The sequence below is a fragment of the Zeugodacus cucurbitae genome, chromosome 6, assembly GCF_028554725.1.
Source record: "Zeugodacus cucurbitae isolate PBARC_wt_2022May chromosome 6, idZeuCucr1.2, whole genome shotgun sequence".
In the NCBI taxonomy this organism is placed as follows: domain Eukaryota; kingdom Metazoa; phylum Arthropoda; class Insecta; order Diptera; family Tephritidae; genus Zeugodacus; species Zeugodacus cucurbitae.
The window spans coordinates 30,046,682-30,064,196 of record NC_071671.1 but is presented as its reverse complement, the minus strand read 5'-3'; the positions used below and the strand labels follow the sequence as shown (position 1 = coordinate 30,064,196).

At 33.9% G+C, this 17,515-nt stretch overlaps 1 protein-coding gene across 5 annotated transcripts in view; it reads left to right on the top strand.

Annotated features, from left to right (window-relative positions):
* LOC105219775 (oxysterol-binding protein-related protein 2) overlaps positions 1 to 17,515 on the top strand; it is a 364,851-nt gene that overhangs the window by 86,329 nt on the left and 261,007 nt on the right. For 3 of the 5 annotated variants that reach the window (XM_054235131.1, XM_054235135.1, XM_054235134.1), the window contains exon 2: positions 1,454 to 1,510. The exons of 1 other annotated variant lie outside the window; for it this stretch is intronic. In XM_054235131.1, the coding sequence (XP_054091106.1) occupies positions 1,482 to 1,510 (29 nt within the window). In that variant the 5' untranslated portion in view covers positions 1,454 to 1,481. Of the gene's footprint in view, positions 1 to 1,453; positions 1,511 to 4,322; positions 5,629 to 17,515 lie in introns of those variants that run through there. One more of the 5 variants, XM_054235132.1, reaches the window with a different exon arrangement.

The following is a 17,515-nucleotide window of genomic DNA, read 5'->3' as shown; positions in this document are numbered from 1 at the left end:
ATTTAGTACTGTACTAGTAACGGCTTGGTAATATCGTGAGCTACCTTCAAAGCCTTTGAATATTTCATACGCGTTATGCGCCGCTTCGCGCCAAGACACATAACATTAAGGCTGTACAGAAAATTCGGGTAATGTCTTTACTACATCTAAAGGCTCCTCACATATTCGTCCTGGTACTATCTGAAACCTTTCATATCTTTCGACTATTGTTTTCTCTGTCATATTCACGAGTTGATCCTGCATAGCCCTAAGTTTCTCCTCGAATTCCCTTCTCTGTAACCCTAAAGCTGCAGATACAGCAGCGCTTGTGCGACTGGGATTCGTTCATTTTAAAATTTTCTGCTAACTTGACATTTTCAAAGCTAGAAATTAATTCAGTAAGTTCTGGTGTCATCACGTTCATATACCGGGCACACAGATATTCAAGTTTAAATCCACTAGAGATTTTATTCACTTCAATTAAAATTTCAAATTTGAAATTTGTTAAATTCAATTAAAATATTAAATTTTAAATCCACTGGAGATTTATTCAATTAAAATATTAAATTTTAAATCCACTAGAGATTTTATTCACTTCAATTTAAATGTTAAATTTTTAAATCCACTAAATAAATTTCAATTGAGGCTTATGTGCTTCATCATTGGTTTTGGATGTTAGTGGCTGATGTCCTTCATCATTGGTTTTGGATGTTAGTGGCTGATGTCCTTACCATTGGTTTTTTGATGGTGGTGGCTGATGTCTTTTGTTGATGGATTGCCCCACGTTGGGCGCCAGTAATAGAAAAATATTTTTCTTTTGTTTTCACATTAATATTTTATTTGCAGCACGTCGGCACTGCTGAGAACTCTGTATAATTCTAATTCTAGAAATACAAAATTATCATTACTTAGGCTACCCTACAAGCTATCCAAACGCTGCTGCTGGTAGTGCACTCGCTAAACAGTCAGTTGTATCAAATTACAACTGCAGACGTGAGAATGCAGAAGTGCTGATTTGTTGCACTCGCAACTTTTGTAATTTGATTATTTTGTTTACCGACCGCTACTTGTTGCGTGGAATCTGCTGTGTCAGGCCACTCGCAACAGTTTTGGGTAATTCTAAACCCAGCTGTGTTTCTCGTGATAACTTACATAACATCTCCTACCTCACATATACCTGATTTTAGGTAATATAAAATATAGTCTTCGATATATTGTATTTAGGTGGTGAAAACGAGTGATATCGGTTCAGGAATCACCTCAGTCCCCATATACTATTTTTGATGATTTTGGTTATTCTATTGAACTTTATGCCGAATATATTGGTCGAATTGTGTTTTTTATTTAAATTACATCAATAAATTGCGAGAGTGTAAAATGTTCGGTTGCACCCGAACTTAGCCTTTCCTTACTTATTATTCTTTGTTTTTGTAATTTCAGGTCTTTATAAGAAATTATTTTCTTTCCATTTCAGTGAAATTCGTAATCATTTTGAAAGCAATATGAGTAACAACGGATCAATTATTCAAAGGTATGATTAAAAGTATTCCCATTAGTAAATAAAATAAGATTAATGAATTACCCACAATTGAGATTTCCAATTTCCAATTTAAATTAAGTATTAATAACTAGAATGATTATTTTATACAATAATTTAAAATAGCTTTTTCATTTAATTGTTGTCTGTATTAGGTAAAACTAATAGAGATTGATATATAGTTGTCTACATCAATTTGAGTAAAAATATAAATATCTTGAAGAAAATTGATAAACGTTTCACATGTACGTGTTTCAGTAATAGCGCAATTCGTCTCTTTTTTACGGCTTTTGGCACCAATTGGAGATCTTCCTTTTCTTTTTCGTACTGTCAAAAGCAGCTCTAACATCGACAAAAAGATGATGTGTGTCGATCCTCTTTTTACAGGACTTTTCCAAGTTTTGGCGCATGGAGCATAGCCACAGTGATAAGGTGAAATCAGTTTGCAGTCGGTGAGCTTTAGTCATTCACACATTGCGTTTTCAGAACCTTATTTGCGATATTTAGGAGGCTTACCCAAGGTAATTGGCTCAGATTGTGGGCACTCCCTTTTTGTGGATTGGAGGTTCCAATCGTCGGGCATGCTTTCGTCGGACCATATTCTGCGTAGAAGTTGATACAAGTTAATGACATAGCCTCACTTCACACACACACATTCCAGATCTTACCTGCTAATGTCATCTGATATAAAGATTATTTATTAATGAAGAGTACGGACTTCGGCGTATCGAAATAAAAATATTTTGATTTTCCACTCATATCACGAAAAGAAGTGTTGTTGGATTATAACCACGCCTACTTTCCATATACCACAATTTTGAAGTACCTCTGATTCGTTGATTTTGCAATCTTTAAATTAAGCACCAGTGAAGTTATCGAAACAAAACTTAGCCGAAATACTGGATTTTTATTGTAGCATAGCCCGCATAAAAATCCCCGAAATCGGACTTTGACTTTTCAAGGCGCTAGACCCTCAAAGCTTTTGACTAATTTTTTATTGAAAATATCGGTAAATCTCTCAGATATTCTAAAGAAATTCAAATGAGATGTGCTCCTTCTACTAGTGTGTCTTTGTGCCAAAATTGGGCAAAATCGGGTTACTACTTCCTGTAGCCCTCATGTACTTAGTATACGGGTTTTCAAACTTAAACTTGAGCTTTATTATGCATACATATATCGGTTAAAATGTGAGATATTTTAGCAAAATTAAGTAAACGTAAAATATTGGATATAATATGGCTAGGTGGCAAAAATAGTTGTAATCTGTTCAGGAGTTACCCTAGCCCCATATGCAATCAATAACGATTTTCGATATTCTAGTGGAGTTTACTCCGAATATGTCGGTCAAATGGTGTGTTATCTTATAAAATTATATTAGTAAATTGCGAGAGTATAAAATGATCGGTTGCACCCGAACTTAGGCCTTCTTAACTTGTTGTATATAATGTTAAAATAATGAAATAATTTAACTTCACAAATTTTAATTTATCATAACCGCATATAAAATAATTAATTTAAAATTTTTTATTCAATTAACAGCGTTTTTCGACAGGAGCTACCATACAAAATAAATTCTACATTTATTATATTCTGGCAACAAAGTTGCTAAGAGGGTATAATAGTTTGTCAATGTGATCAGGGTGACGAGTAGATCCGAAATCCCAATGTCTGTCTGTCTGTCCGTCTGTGGAAGCGATGAATTGAGTAAAAATTGAGGTATCTTGATACCCACAAAATGGCAAAATCCGAAAACAGAAAAAGTGCCATAACTAACCCATAAATAAAGGTATAAAATTTGGTACAAATGATCGCACTAGGAAGTGGCATATTTGGATGTAAGTTTTTGGCAAAGTGGACGTGGCATCGTCCCCTTACTTAAATTACTAAAGCTATGGTAACCGAACTTTCTAGAGTCTTTTCTTTTATATACTAATTTGTACTGTTCAAAAATGGAGGAAATTGGATAGTAACCACGCCTACCTTCCATACAAAGGTTATGTTGAAAAGTACTAAACATGCTTTAATTCAGTAAGGGAAATAACTAGAAACCTTAATTTTCATTATAAAGAAGGTACAGAAAGGCTACACTCAAATTGGTAACAAAATTTTAAATGGGTGTTGCTCCGCCCACTTAGGGGTCAAAAACCATATCTCCGAAACTGCCCGATCAATTTCAATGAAATTCGGTTTATATTTTCCTGGCATTCTAGTGATATGTTGTGAAAATAGGTCAAATCGGTTCACAACTATGTCTACTTCCTATACACCAGAACTTTAAAGTCCATCTGAATCGTGAAGATATTTTCAAGAAAATCAGATTGAATATTTTTCTTTTAATAATAAGTCTCTGTGCCAAAAATGGGTGAAATAGGATTATAACTTCACCTAGCTCACATATTCCTAATATTACGATTTCCAACTTTCAATGGACTTATATGTATGACCAAGATGTGGGTCAAGTTTTGTGTTATATTAATAAAATTAAATAAATTGCGAGAGTATAAAATGTTCGGTTATACCCGAACTTAGCCCTTCCTTACTTGTTTGTAATAGAACTTTAATCGAATTGAAAATCAAATGCAACCCTGCAACAAAGACGTTCGATATACGTTCTTTGTCTGCGATTGGCTGAATTTTTCGATAAAAAAGCTACGGTAGATGTCGCTGCTGAAAATATTAATCAGCTGATGAAACTTACCTACTTCTTATAAAAAGCAAAAACAGAAATGTATAACAGCTGATCGGTTATCGAGTAGCCGGCAGTATAAAAGCCAAATAAGATTGTGAACAAAATATTTTTGTATGCTTTGTGGTTGTTAATCTGCTTCGGGTTCCACAAGATATTGCCCCTGCTGTAAGAAATAGACGTTCCGCGGTTATTGATGTGCTAATAAAGTGCGTTAATTTGTGGGAAAGCAGATACAGTTTAGGATAAGCAGTATTCATTTCTTCCCAAGCCTCGTCTATTTTTCTTTTCACGTTTAAAACTTGGGAATTCTAATAAAAACCAAGCTCGTCTTGAGGAAATTTATCAATATTCACCTTTTGCTATGCACTAATGATTTATGAAGGGTTGATAGGTCAAAATCATGTTCCAAAGATTCCTTTGATGTTTCGTTTCCTCCTTTACTTTCGTCTACATCCTCCTTATCAAATTGCATTGTTCAGTCAAGGGCTTTAGGATATGCAACATGTGTTTTTCTAAACCGTGGTTTCAATATAGTTGAAGCCACTAAAAGTGTATGGTGAATCAATGATTCGATTAATCAAAACAAGCAATTGAATTCAATTAAATCGCTTAATAGTATCACGATTTGAGCAAAGATACCCTGCCTCCGTCACGATGTCGAAATCGTGCTAGGACCAGACATTGACTCTGACCACTATCTGGTAGCAGCGAAGATAAGCACTCGCCTCTGCGCAGCAAAGAACGCCCGCCACCAATCATAAGGAAAGTTCGACGTCAAAATACTGCAATCGCAACAGACAGTCGAACGATTTTCCACTCGACTTGCATACTTGCTTTCCGAGAGCACTCATCAGCGTCTTGATATAAGGGAGTTGTGGAACGGAATTACCCGCTTGAAGAACAAAAAAGCGACGGGGCCGATGGATTGCCGGGTGAGCTAATCAAATACGGCGGCTAAGGACTGATAAGGTGCATGCATTACCTTATTTGCAGAATATGGTCGGACGAAAGCAAGTCCGACGATTGGAAACTCAGAGTACTCTGCCCAATAGGGATGATCGATATTCAAAAAACATCGATGTTGACATCGATGCCATAATCAAAAGCTCAACATCGATGTTCGAAATTTATCGAAAACCGAACATCGATGTTGGATCCATCGATAATTTTTACATTAATAATTGACAAAGAAATAAAACACAATCTATAAGTTCGAAATTTATTAAGCAACAGATCAAATTATTACATATCCCAATATTTTTTATTTATTCACAGAAGGAAAAATAATTTTGACAAAGAAGAACCTTTTAATCGGTTTCTTTGTTGATAAAGAGTAGAACCAGCTTTTGAAAACAGTCTTTCGGATGGCGTTGATGTCGCGATAGTACTCAAATATTTTACCGCTATTTTGTTTTAATTTCGGGTAAGTGGAACCGATGACATTATTCCGAACTTGGAGAGGATCTTGTTTAAGATCAGACACTGGATTTTTCAAAAAGTAAATCAACTCTGAAGGCATTTCGTGATCACTAGACAAAGGCGTAGAGTTTTTGTCATTTACAAGTTTATAATGTTCGCTCCACAAATTAAATTCTTCTGTTGTATCTGGCGAACAACTAATAACTTCTTCAAATACTTCGGTTTCCGTCGTAGTATTTAGTAATTCGTTGACACATTTAATTGCTTTCGAGCATGCTAATATGATGAATATTTTTAAATCTTGGGTCTAGCAATGTAGATACAGCAAGTATTTGAACATGTTCAGTGGGTAACAAGCGTTTACTCATTTCAGATATTATGCTATGCTTAAGATCCTGACCCAAAGAACTGTTTGTTTTGATATTATTCATTTTTATGTCTAGCATTCGTACTATTCGTAGGAATGACTTTGCTGCTTTGCTAGCAACTTCTATAGGGCGTAAAATTTCAAAGATTTCAGTTAACACTTCAATACCTTTTGCAGTTATCATTGGAGGAGCACTTGTATTGCAATTAACAATTTGATTAATTGTTGGTCGCAGATGTAAAAATCATTCCACCATATAAATGGTGGAATTCCAGCGAGTGCTGACAACTTATATTAATTTTAGATCACAATCCTTTCGTAATTCATCACTCGCCACTACACTATGCTTGATCCAGGTGACAATCCTTTTAACAGATGCAATCAATTCTGGTAATTGCTTTGTTTTTGCAATCGATTTTTAGCTACTAAATTCAGTAGATGAGCAAAACAAATAATATGGCATTTTTTCCAAATGAGATATATACAGCTTTAACAACATTTGCTCCTCCATCAGTTACTATAGTGAATACTTTTTCTGGGTCTATATACCATTCATGTCATATCTGCAACAGCATTCTTCCAATGTATTGTGCAGTATGATTCGACGACGATTCGTCTAACTCATAAACTCCGAGAGTCACTGATGTCATGCGATCTTCGTCAAGAAAGTGTACAGTGACACCAAGAAAACTCCTAGTCTGCATAGTACCCGTCCATATGTCGGTTGTCAGGGTTATATTACGTACACCTTTGATTTTATTTTTAAGAAGATTCTGTGTAACTTCATATCGGTTCTCTAACATTCTCTTGAAAGTATGCCTAGATGGGACTTTATACAGAGGAGTAGCTGTTTTCATTAAGTTTAGAAATCCTTAATTTTTAGAAATTTAATTTTTTCTGGAACGGCTGTGAATCTTTGCAAATCATATACAAGATAACATTTGTAAGTCGAACGCCAGAGTCAGATATGCTCCTGAAACTTTCATTTAGTGTCGTCTGGAATATTTTTTGCGAAGAGACGATGCACTTCTGTCACTTGCATTAAAACTACAATCAGAAACAATTGAACTGTTTTCATATGAAGCAGAGTTAGGCGTAATTCTCTCAGCAGAAGTAGAAGCAGTTGACATTAAAGTTTTTACGAATATCTTTACGTAATTTCTTTGAGCCTGTTTTATCAACAGTGTTTTCGTCGTTGCTATGTTTCCCTAATAATAAGCTATGAATTTTTTTAAATTGTAACTCTAGATGTGTAGTGTTGCCACAAGTTTTTATGAATTTGTGGCAAGACCGACATTTGGCTTCGTTATTTTCAAGTTTTTCAAAAAATTCCCAGAAGCGACTTTTTGGCGGCATTTTTAATTATATTCCTGTATCCCTGAAAAAATACAATTAAGTGAAAATAAAATTCAGACATTAACTCGAATAACCAAAACATGCAAAAATATTCATTAAAAAGTACACAAAATAAAATGTTATGTCACCTTATTATACTACTTTCAATGCAACCAAAACAGCAAACATTTACACCGCAGCCGTAACAAAAAAAAACAAGTAAGAGATTAATTGTCGATGGCTCATTCAAATTTTGCGAGAAAGAACAAAAATATGCTCTGTCTGTGTTTTCTTTGTCTCTTATACAGCATTTATAACCTTAAAAAGAATAATTTCCTTTAGCATGCGCAGAAAGCAAACAGATGAATTCAATATTTAGATAGAATTCAATCATTAACAAGTAAGGAAGGGCTAAGTTCGGGTGTAACGGAACATTTTATACTCTCGCAATTGACCCACATATTGAGAACCGACTGCAGAAAGTCTGGTTTACATAGCTTTATTGGTTAGCGAGATATGTATAACCACGCCCACCTCCCATACAAAGGTTAGGTTGAAAATTAGTAAAAGTTATCTCACTAACGAACAACGTCAGATATACTAAATTTTACAGAAGAAAATGCAGAAGGATGCTGCACTCAGATTTTTTTACAAAATGGAAAACGGACGTGGCATCGCCCACTTATGGGTCAAAAACCATATCTCAGGAACTACTCGACCGATTCGAATGAAATTCGGTACATAATATTTTCTTGACACCCTGATGACGTGTGGAAAATGGATGAAATCGGTTCACAACTACAACAACTTCCCATGTAACTCAATTTTGAACTCCATCTTATTCCTTCACCGAAATTTTCGGTAAATCTCTCAGGTATCTTAATTTAATTTAGAGGAAATATTTTTCTTCTAATAGTGTAACTTCCCCTAGCTCTCATATACCTAATTATAGAATTTTCAAATTGGGTCAAATTGTGTGTTATCTTAATAAAAATATATCAATAAATTGCGAGAGTATAAAATGTTCGGTTGCACCCGAACTTAACCTTTCCTTACATGTTTTTTAACATTTTGATTATTATCAAATGCCTAATTTTAAGAATAAAATATTTGCAAAATTAGTATTAAGGCCAACGCCAATAAATAAAGAACTGTCTTTATAAAAAATTTTTGTACGTTTTTATACATTTGATTGGCGGAGTTACGGAAGTTTCTAAAGAAAATTAAATTTAAAGAACAGAAAAAAGCCAAGGTGTTAGCTAAAACATTTAGATAAAGTGAAAATAAAATTTAATATTAATTTAATAATAAAAACTTTATATAAAAAACTAAAAATGAGTCGATTTGATGCCAACCGGGACTTAGGAGCAGAAAGAGAATTAACCGACCAGGAGCAACAAGTGGGTCAGATGGCTAGGGTAATTACAGCTTAGGTGTTTGGACGAAGGGCAAAATGTGATGGCATTTATAAAATCGGTAGAAGCGATAATCAATTTGTACCCAAAAAACAACCAACAACTAATAAACCTGGCGATGACCATACCAATAAAAAAAATCACTTAATGATATCATAAATAAATATTCCAAAATTAAAGCTTTAGATGACACTAAAACCATACAATACAATATGTACAATCAAAATTACCAAAACACACAAAATACTAACACACATCAAAATGAACAGTATCACACAATTTTACACAACATTACGGCAAAGGAAATAGTAGCAACAATACTAGATTTTCAAGCACTAACAACAACAATACTACATTGACACCTGAACCAATGGAAATAGGTGAACTCGATAGGAAAAACTAAAACTAGTTGCCTTATAGATACAGGATCAACTACAAGCATATTGAAACAAGGGATATTATCGGAAAATTGTAGTGTAGTAACAATACCATTTCTAAAAGAATTTAGATGCCTTGGCACCTTTCAATGGAATCTCTTGAACTTTTCGAACACAAAATTTTCAGGTATAATAGGTCAGAACTTCCTAAAACCTTTACAAGCAAAAAATTATTGTGCAGAAAACTATGTTGAAATTTAAAAAAATAATAAAATTTATTTCCAAGAATATAATTATTCAAAATACATAGAGAATAGAGAATATTTGCAATTTAGAGCATACTGAACATAATTATCTAAAAGATAAATTTAATTTCTCCCATTTGAATAATGAAGAACATCAAACAAGCTTAAGGCTGCTCCATGACTTCAAAGACATTTTCTTTAAAGAAGGAGATCAACTGTCATGTTCTAACGAGGTACAACATGAAATCATAACAACAAATGATAGACCTTAATACTCCAAAATTTATAGATATCCTGAAATTTATGAAGAAGATATAAAATATCACATTGAAGAAATGCTACACCAAAAAATAATTAAATAAAGCATAAAGGACCTACAATAGTCATTTATGGATTGTAGAGAAAAAAATAGTCAATTCCGGGAAAAAGAAATATAGAATTGTTATTACTGTAGATGACAAATTTCCAATTCCAAACTTAAATTCAATCATTAGAAAGATTAGGTAGATCAAAGGTTTTCACCAAATCTTAATTAGAGAAGAGGACAGAAGAAAACCCGCTTTCTCAACACCATTCTGGCCTTACGAATTTATTTGAATGCCATTTGTATTAAAAAATGCACCATCAACCTTTCAAAGATATTAATTAAATGGACTCTATTAGCGAGCATATTAATAAAATATGCGTCCTATATATAGATTAGTATGTAGTACTTCTTTAGAAGAGCATTTAACTAATTTAAAACAAATATTAAAAGCCCAAAGGGTAGCAAAGTTAACAATACAAGTGGACAAATTTGAATTTCTCAAGAAAGAAACTTAATTTTTGAGCCTCATTTTAACATTAGAAGGAATTAAGCCAAATCCAGCAAAAGTTGAAAGTATACAAAACATAAAAATAGTACATAATACCACGAAAAAAAAATTAAATAATTTTTAGGAATTACCGGATTTTATAGGAAATTTGTTAAAGATTATGCAAAAATTGCACATCATATGACCCAATATTTAAAAAAAAGGACAAACAATAAATATATATAAACCACAATTTATTGCATCGTTTGAAAAATTAAAAGATATTGTTACAAATTTACCTATTATTACATTATTACAACTGATGCTAGTAAATCGCAATAGGAGCATTTCTGTCCCAAAATAGTGACTCCATTGCATATGCATCAAGAACACTAGGTGGTTATTGATTTTTGGTGAATTAAATTTTTTATAGAATACTACATTAAAGGGAAAAACAATTATATAGCAGATTTTTTAAGCAGAATAAGGAACGTGGAAATTATTTTCATAATAGAAATTATCCAAGGGGATGAAAGTAGCAGCAGTAGAAGTGGAAACTGTCTATTCACAAGGGGCAATTTTGAAATTCCAATACTTGATACAATTGTTAACAGGCTTAAAACGCCAGTAATAATAATAGAGGAGAAACAACCAGCCGTTGAATTTATATTCAATTACATACGAATTTATATTGATCAAAGAGATATTGATAAGAGATAATAGAATAAGAGATATTATTAGTAGTGAAATTTAGCAGCAGTAATTTAGTAGAGGAAATGTAGGTATATATTCACATCTCAGCGATCATGAATATTACAATGTACAGAAAATTATTGAAGAATAATTTTCATCTAATCCTAACGTGAAATTTATCAAGTGTTCTTATTTAGCAAAAGACGTTGACAACGAAGAAGAATTAACAAAAAAATTGCACTATTTCATAAAAATTAAAGTGGTCACTGTGGAATTATAGCCACTAACGAAAAATTAAAGAATCAAATACAGTCACAGACATTTGATTAAACGAAATTATAATTTTTTAAAATTTTTCCTATTTTAAGTAATGTACAACTAAGAAATATATGCGATGATATTCTGATTGATATTGATCACAGTTTGCTGTAATTCTAATTCGTAGATCTTGTCTAGACTTAGAGGTGCCTTTATAAAGGTGAGAGACATTTGATTGACATGCGTTAATTTGTTATTCGTTTTGTGAAAAATATACCATCTTTTTGCAAATTTTTTCTACTTTTATATTAATTGTACGAGTAAATAATGACAATTTACAACTTATTTATTTAAAAAGCGCGAAAATTGTGGTAAGAGACACAAGCCACAAGGTAACAAAAAGCTTAACTTGTGTAGTAAAGGCCGTAACGAAGCCACCAAAAATTGGTGGACATGTGCACAAATACAAAATAAATTATTTCTTTCTGTGATCAAACGACACCTGCGTGTGCTTTGAGAGAAACTGTAAGCATGAAATGGAGGAAAACGATCGAGCGTCGAAGACTATCGAAGTTCCACACAGAGACGAGGTCGGCGTTTGCTTAAAAGTATATGCAGAGTGGGAATAATACATTTTAAGTATTTTTAGGCTATTTACCGAAAAAAATTATTTTGAGTATCAAATTTTTGTAAATTAACTAAAGACAACTTTTAAAATGATTTCTAAATTATTTCTGAGGGCTATTACAAAAAAAATATTAACTAAAGATTGAAAATTTTAAAAATAATAACAATAAGTAAGGAAAGGCTAAGTACAGGTGCAACCGAACATTTTGTACTCTCGAAATTTATTGATGTAATTTTATGAAAGTTCAATAGAATAACGAAAATCATCATAAATAGTATATGGGGACTAAGTTTATTCCTGAACCGATTTTACTCGTTTTCACCACCAAGATACAATATATCGAGGACTATACGCTCACTTAATTTTATGTTACCTATAATCAGGTATATGTGAGGTTGGAGATGTTATGTATGACCCCATTTTATTAATTTGGAACAGAGACACACTATTAGACGAAAAAAATTTCCTCTGAATTACATTAAATTATCTGAGGGATATCCCTCATTTCGGGATATCCCGATATTTTCGGTGAAAAATTACCCTAAGGCACTGAGTTCTTCATGTTCGACATCAGGGGCCTTGAAAAGTCATGGTCCGATTTTGACGATTTTTCCACAAGTGATGTTACAGCTCAAATACATACACTATTTGTGTAAAGTTTTATTCCGCTATCTTCATTGGTTCCTAATGTATCTATACTAATATTATAAATAGGAAAGGTTTGTTTTTTTGTTTGTTTGTCTCGAATAGGCTCCGAAACTACTGAACCGATTTGAAAAATTATTTCACCGTTGGGAAGCTATACTATCCCTGAGTGACATAGGCTATACTTAGTTAAAAAAAATAGAGTTCCTTACCAAAACTCCTATATTGTAAAAAAAAATACCAAAAAGCTTTCTTTAATCGCGAATGCAGCGAAAACGATTGAAGATATAACAAAGTGATGTACTGCAATTTTGTAGAACTTATCATTATCTACAAAAAACGGGACATCATATCTCTAACTATTATAGTTTTGTCACTATAAGCGATTTTATATAAAAAAATAATTAAAAAACCACTACTTGAAAAGGCTCTTTATTTGTACCTTAGTATTAATCCTTATCGAAATAAATGATTTATTATTTAAGATCGATTCAATACCTTTATATAACTTTCTGAATTATTAGATTCTGACATTCCATTCAAAAGATATCACGAGTTAAAAATTTTTAAAAGCCGCTCGGCGACTAACTATGCGTTGTAGAGTTGTAGGCGTCACTCGGGCACAGGGGTACGGGAGGGGGGTTAAGATCAATCGCGCGGTCGGCTCCCTACTGAATGGTCGTGTGCGGAATTAAAAAAAATTTTCGCTTGATAATAATATAATATAAAAACAAGTAAGGAAGGGCTAAGTTCGGGTGTAACCGATCATTTTATACTCTCGCAATTTAATTATTTAACTTTATTTATATTATTTGACCCACATATTCGTAATATATATTGTATAGCGTCCATTGAAAGTTAGAAACCCTAATATTAGGTTAGAAGTACCGAGGTCCTCATGTTCGCTATATGGGACCTTGACAATCTATGGTCCGATTTCGGTGATTTTTAGAATGGGGCTGCCACACTATAAACGTAGTATTTGTGCAAAGCTCTGCATCGATATCTTCACTAGTGCTTACTTTATACATTGTAAAGTTAACGATATCGTCTTCAAAGTTCTGGTATATAGGAAGTAGGCGTGGTTGTGAAGCGATTTGGCCTATTTTCACAACATATCATTGGGATGTAAGGAAACTATTATAAACCAAGTTTCATTGAAATCGGTCGAGTAGTTCCTGAGATATCGTTTTTGACCCATAAGTGGGCGACGCCACGCCCATTTTCCATTTTGTAAAAAAATTTGAGTGTAGCTTCTATCTGCCATTTCCTATGTGAAATTTAGTGTTTCTGACGTTTTTGGTTAGTGAGCTAACCCACTTTTAGTAATTTTCAGTCTAACCTTTGTATGGGAGGGGGCGTGGTTCTTATCCGATTTCTGTCATTTCTGGACTGTATAAGGAAATGGCTAAAAAAAACGACTGCAGAAAATTTGGTTTATATAGCTCTATTGGTTTGCGAGATATATACAAAAAACCTATTTGGGGGCGGGTCCACACCCACTTCCAAATATTCCTCTTCATAGTGCGATCCTTCATACCAAATTTTATTTCCATAGCTTTATTTATGGCTTAGTTATGGCACTTTATGTGTTTTCGGTTTTCGCCATTTTGTGGCCGTGGCAGTGGTCCGATTTTGATTTTCGAACTTAACCTTCTTATGGTGCCAAGGAACACGTGTTCCAAGTTTCATTCAATTTTTACTCAAGTTACAGCTTGCACGGACGGACGGACAGACGGACGGACAGACAGACATCCGGATTTGAACTTTTCTCGTCACCCTGATCATTTTGATATATATAACCCTATATCTAACTCGTTTAGTTTTAGGACTTACAACCAACCGTTATGTGGACAAAACTATAATACTCTCGTAGCAACTTTGTGGCTAGAAACTTTGTTGCGAGAGTATAACAAGTAAGGAAGAGCTAAGTTCGGGTGTAGCCGAACATTTTATACTCTCGCAATTTATTTATTTAACTTTATTTATATTATATAATACCCAATTTGACCCACATATTCGTTATATATATTGTATAAAGTCCATTGAAAGTTGGAAACCATAATATTAGATTAGAAGCACCGAGGGCCTCGTGTTCGATATATGGGGCCTTAAAAACCAATGGTCCGATTTCGGCGATTTTTAGAATGGGGCTGCCACACTATAAATATAGTATTTGTGCAAAGTTCTGCACCGATATCTTCACTAGTACATACTTTATATACTGTAAAGTAAACGATTCAGATTGTCTTCAAAGTTCTGGTATATAGGAAGTAGGCGTGGTTGTGAAGCGATTTGGCCTATTTTTACAACATATCGTTGGGATGTAAGGAAACTATTACAAGCCAAATTTCATTGAAATCGGTCGAGCAGTTCTTGAGATATGGTTTTTGACCCATAATTGGGCGACGCCATGCCCATTTTCCATTTTGTAAAAAAATCTGAGTGCAGCTTCCATCTGTCATTTCTTATGCGAAATTTAGTGTTTCTGACGCCTTTCGTTAATGAGTTAACCCACTGTAGTAATTTTCAACCTAACTTTTGTATGGGAGGTGGGCGTGGTTATGATCCGATTTCTTTCATTTTTGGACTGTATAAGGAAACGGCTAAAAAAATGAATGCAGAAAGTTTGGTTTATATAGCTTTATTGGTTTGCGAGATATGTACAAAAAACTTAGTAGGGGCGGGGCCACGCCCACTTCCCCAAAAAAATTACATCCAAATATGCCCCTTCATAGTACGATCCTTCATACCAAATTTTATTTCCATAGCTTTATTTATGGCTTAGTTATGGAACTTTATGTGTTTTCGGTTTTCGCCATTTTGTGGGCGTGCCAGTGGTCCGATTTTGCTCATTTTCGAAAGCAACCTTCCTATGGTGCTAAGAAATAAGTGTGCCAAGTTTCATCAAGATATCTTAATTTTTACTCAAGTTACAGCTTGCATAGACGGACGGACGGACAGACTGACATTCGGATTTGAACTCCACTCTTCACCCTGATCACTTTGGTATATATCTAACTCGTTTAGTTTTGGGTGTTACAAACAACCGTTATGTGAACAAAACTATAATACTCTCTTTAGCAACATTTGTTGCGAGAGTATAATGAATTGCTGTTCGTTTGTGCCGCAGAAAAACGAGAACGGCCAAACCGATCTGGCTAATTTTAGTCTTGAAAATATTCGTGGAAAGCCAGAAAAAGATTAGAAAGTGAGTAAATATGGAAAAATTGTGAGGAAGATAATAATAAGAGAATTTTATTCGAGTTGACAAGAAAAATATAAAAAGAGAAAACAAAAAAATTATATTTTGAAGGTTGTAATTGTTGCTTTGTTAAAATATTTTTGTTATTGTTCAATTGTATAAGGTTGTGTCGATAGCCCAAAACAATTTGTAACAAATAAGGAAAGGCTAAGTTCGGGTCCAACCGAACATATTATACTCTCGCAATTTATTGATGTAATTTTATTAAGATAACACACAATTTTACCTATATATTCGACATAAAGTCCAATAGAAAATCATCATATATAGTATATGAGGGCTGATGTAATTCCAGAACCAATTTCACTCATTTTCACCAGCAAGGTTAACGGGAATAGGGGCAACTTGGCACCTTTTAGTAGGCAAACATACGGCACATTCGGCCTTGAAATTACTCCTAAATTGCAAATGAACGAAACACCTAACATATGAGTGTTTTTGAAACAATATCAAATTGCGATTGTAGAAGCAGTTGGAAGTTGACACCTCGATGGATTAATAGCATTTCCAACAGATTTCTGTCACTTCATTGACTCGAAAGAGAAGTTTTCCTGACATGAAACCTCAGTATGAACACCATAAATAATTGATTGAATGGCCTATGTTGGTGGTAAAAAAATATATCGATGATCTTAATGCCACAATTTAGAATTTCGGTCCAAGAGAGTTGACACAGCTACAAACCAGGAGTACGTAGTCAATTATCCCAAGCTATTTAAAATTGCCTGTACTATCACCACTCACTTTGCAATTAAAAGTAGTGTGAGTTGTCATCATGCTGCGTAACATAAATCAACCTCGAGTAATCAATATCGTCGCCGAAGCCAAGATTGGACCAACTTAATTTAATGTATACCTTACAAAAACGTGTGGCCGGATCTGCTAGTATATTATAAAGTGAACGAATCAGATGGAGTTCAAAATAGAGTTATATGGGGAGTAGGCGTGGTTGTGAACCGATATTCCACCCGTGTCATTAGGGTGTCAAGAAAGTTTTATATATCGAATTTCATTGAAATCGGTCGAGTAGTTCCCGAGATATGGTTTTTGACCCATAAGTGTTCGACGCCACGCCCATTTCCCATTTTGTAAAAAAATCTGAGTGCAGCTTCTATTTGCCATTTCTTATGTAAAATTTAGTGTTCCTGACGTTTTTCGTTAGTGAGTTAACGCGCTTTTAGTAATTTTCAACATAACCTTTATATGGGAGATGGGCGTGGTTATTATCCGATTTCTTCATTTTTGGACTGTGTAAGGACATGGCTAAAAGAAACGACTGCAGAAAGTTTGGTTTATACAGTTTTTTTGATTTGCAAGATATATCAAAAAAAACCTATTTGGGGCGGGGTCACGCCCACTTTTCAAAAGAAATTACATCCAAATATGCCCCTCTGTACCAAATTTTATTTTCATAACTTCATTTATGGCTTAGTTTTGACACTGTATAGGTTTTCGCCATTTTGTGGGCGGGGCAGTGGTTCGATTTCGCACATTTTCAATACCAACCTCCTCATCATTCATTAAGATATCTCAATTTTTACTCAAGTTATCGCTTGCACGGACAGACAGACGGACACACATCCGGATTTCAACTCCACTCGTCATCCTGTCCATTTATATATATATAACCCCATATCTAAATCTTTTCTTTTTTGGTGACACAAACAACCGTTATGTGAACAAAACTATAATAATCTCTTTAGCAACTTTGTTGCGAGAGTATAAAAATGAAAGTGCGTTTAATCAGATGTATATGATTGCATATATTATTCTTATATTAAAGAGCAAATACAACGGGTAATAAATATTTGCGATACATGTTCAGGCGTTGAATATGATCAAATTTATATTACTGAAACACTCAAAACT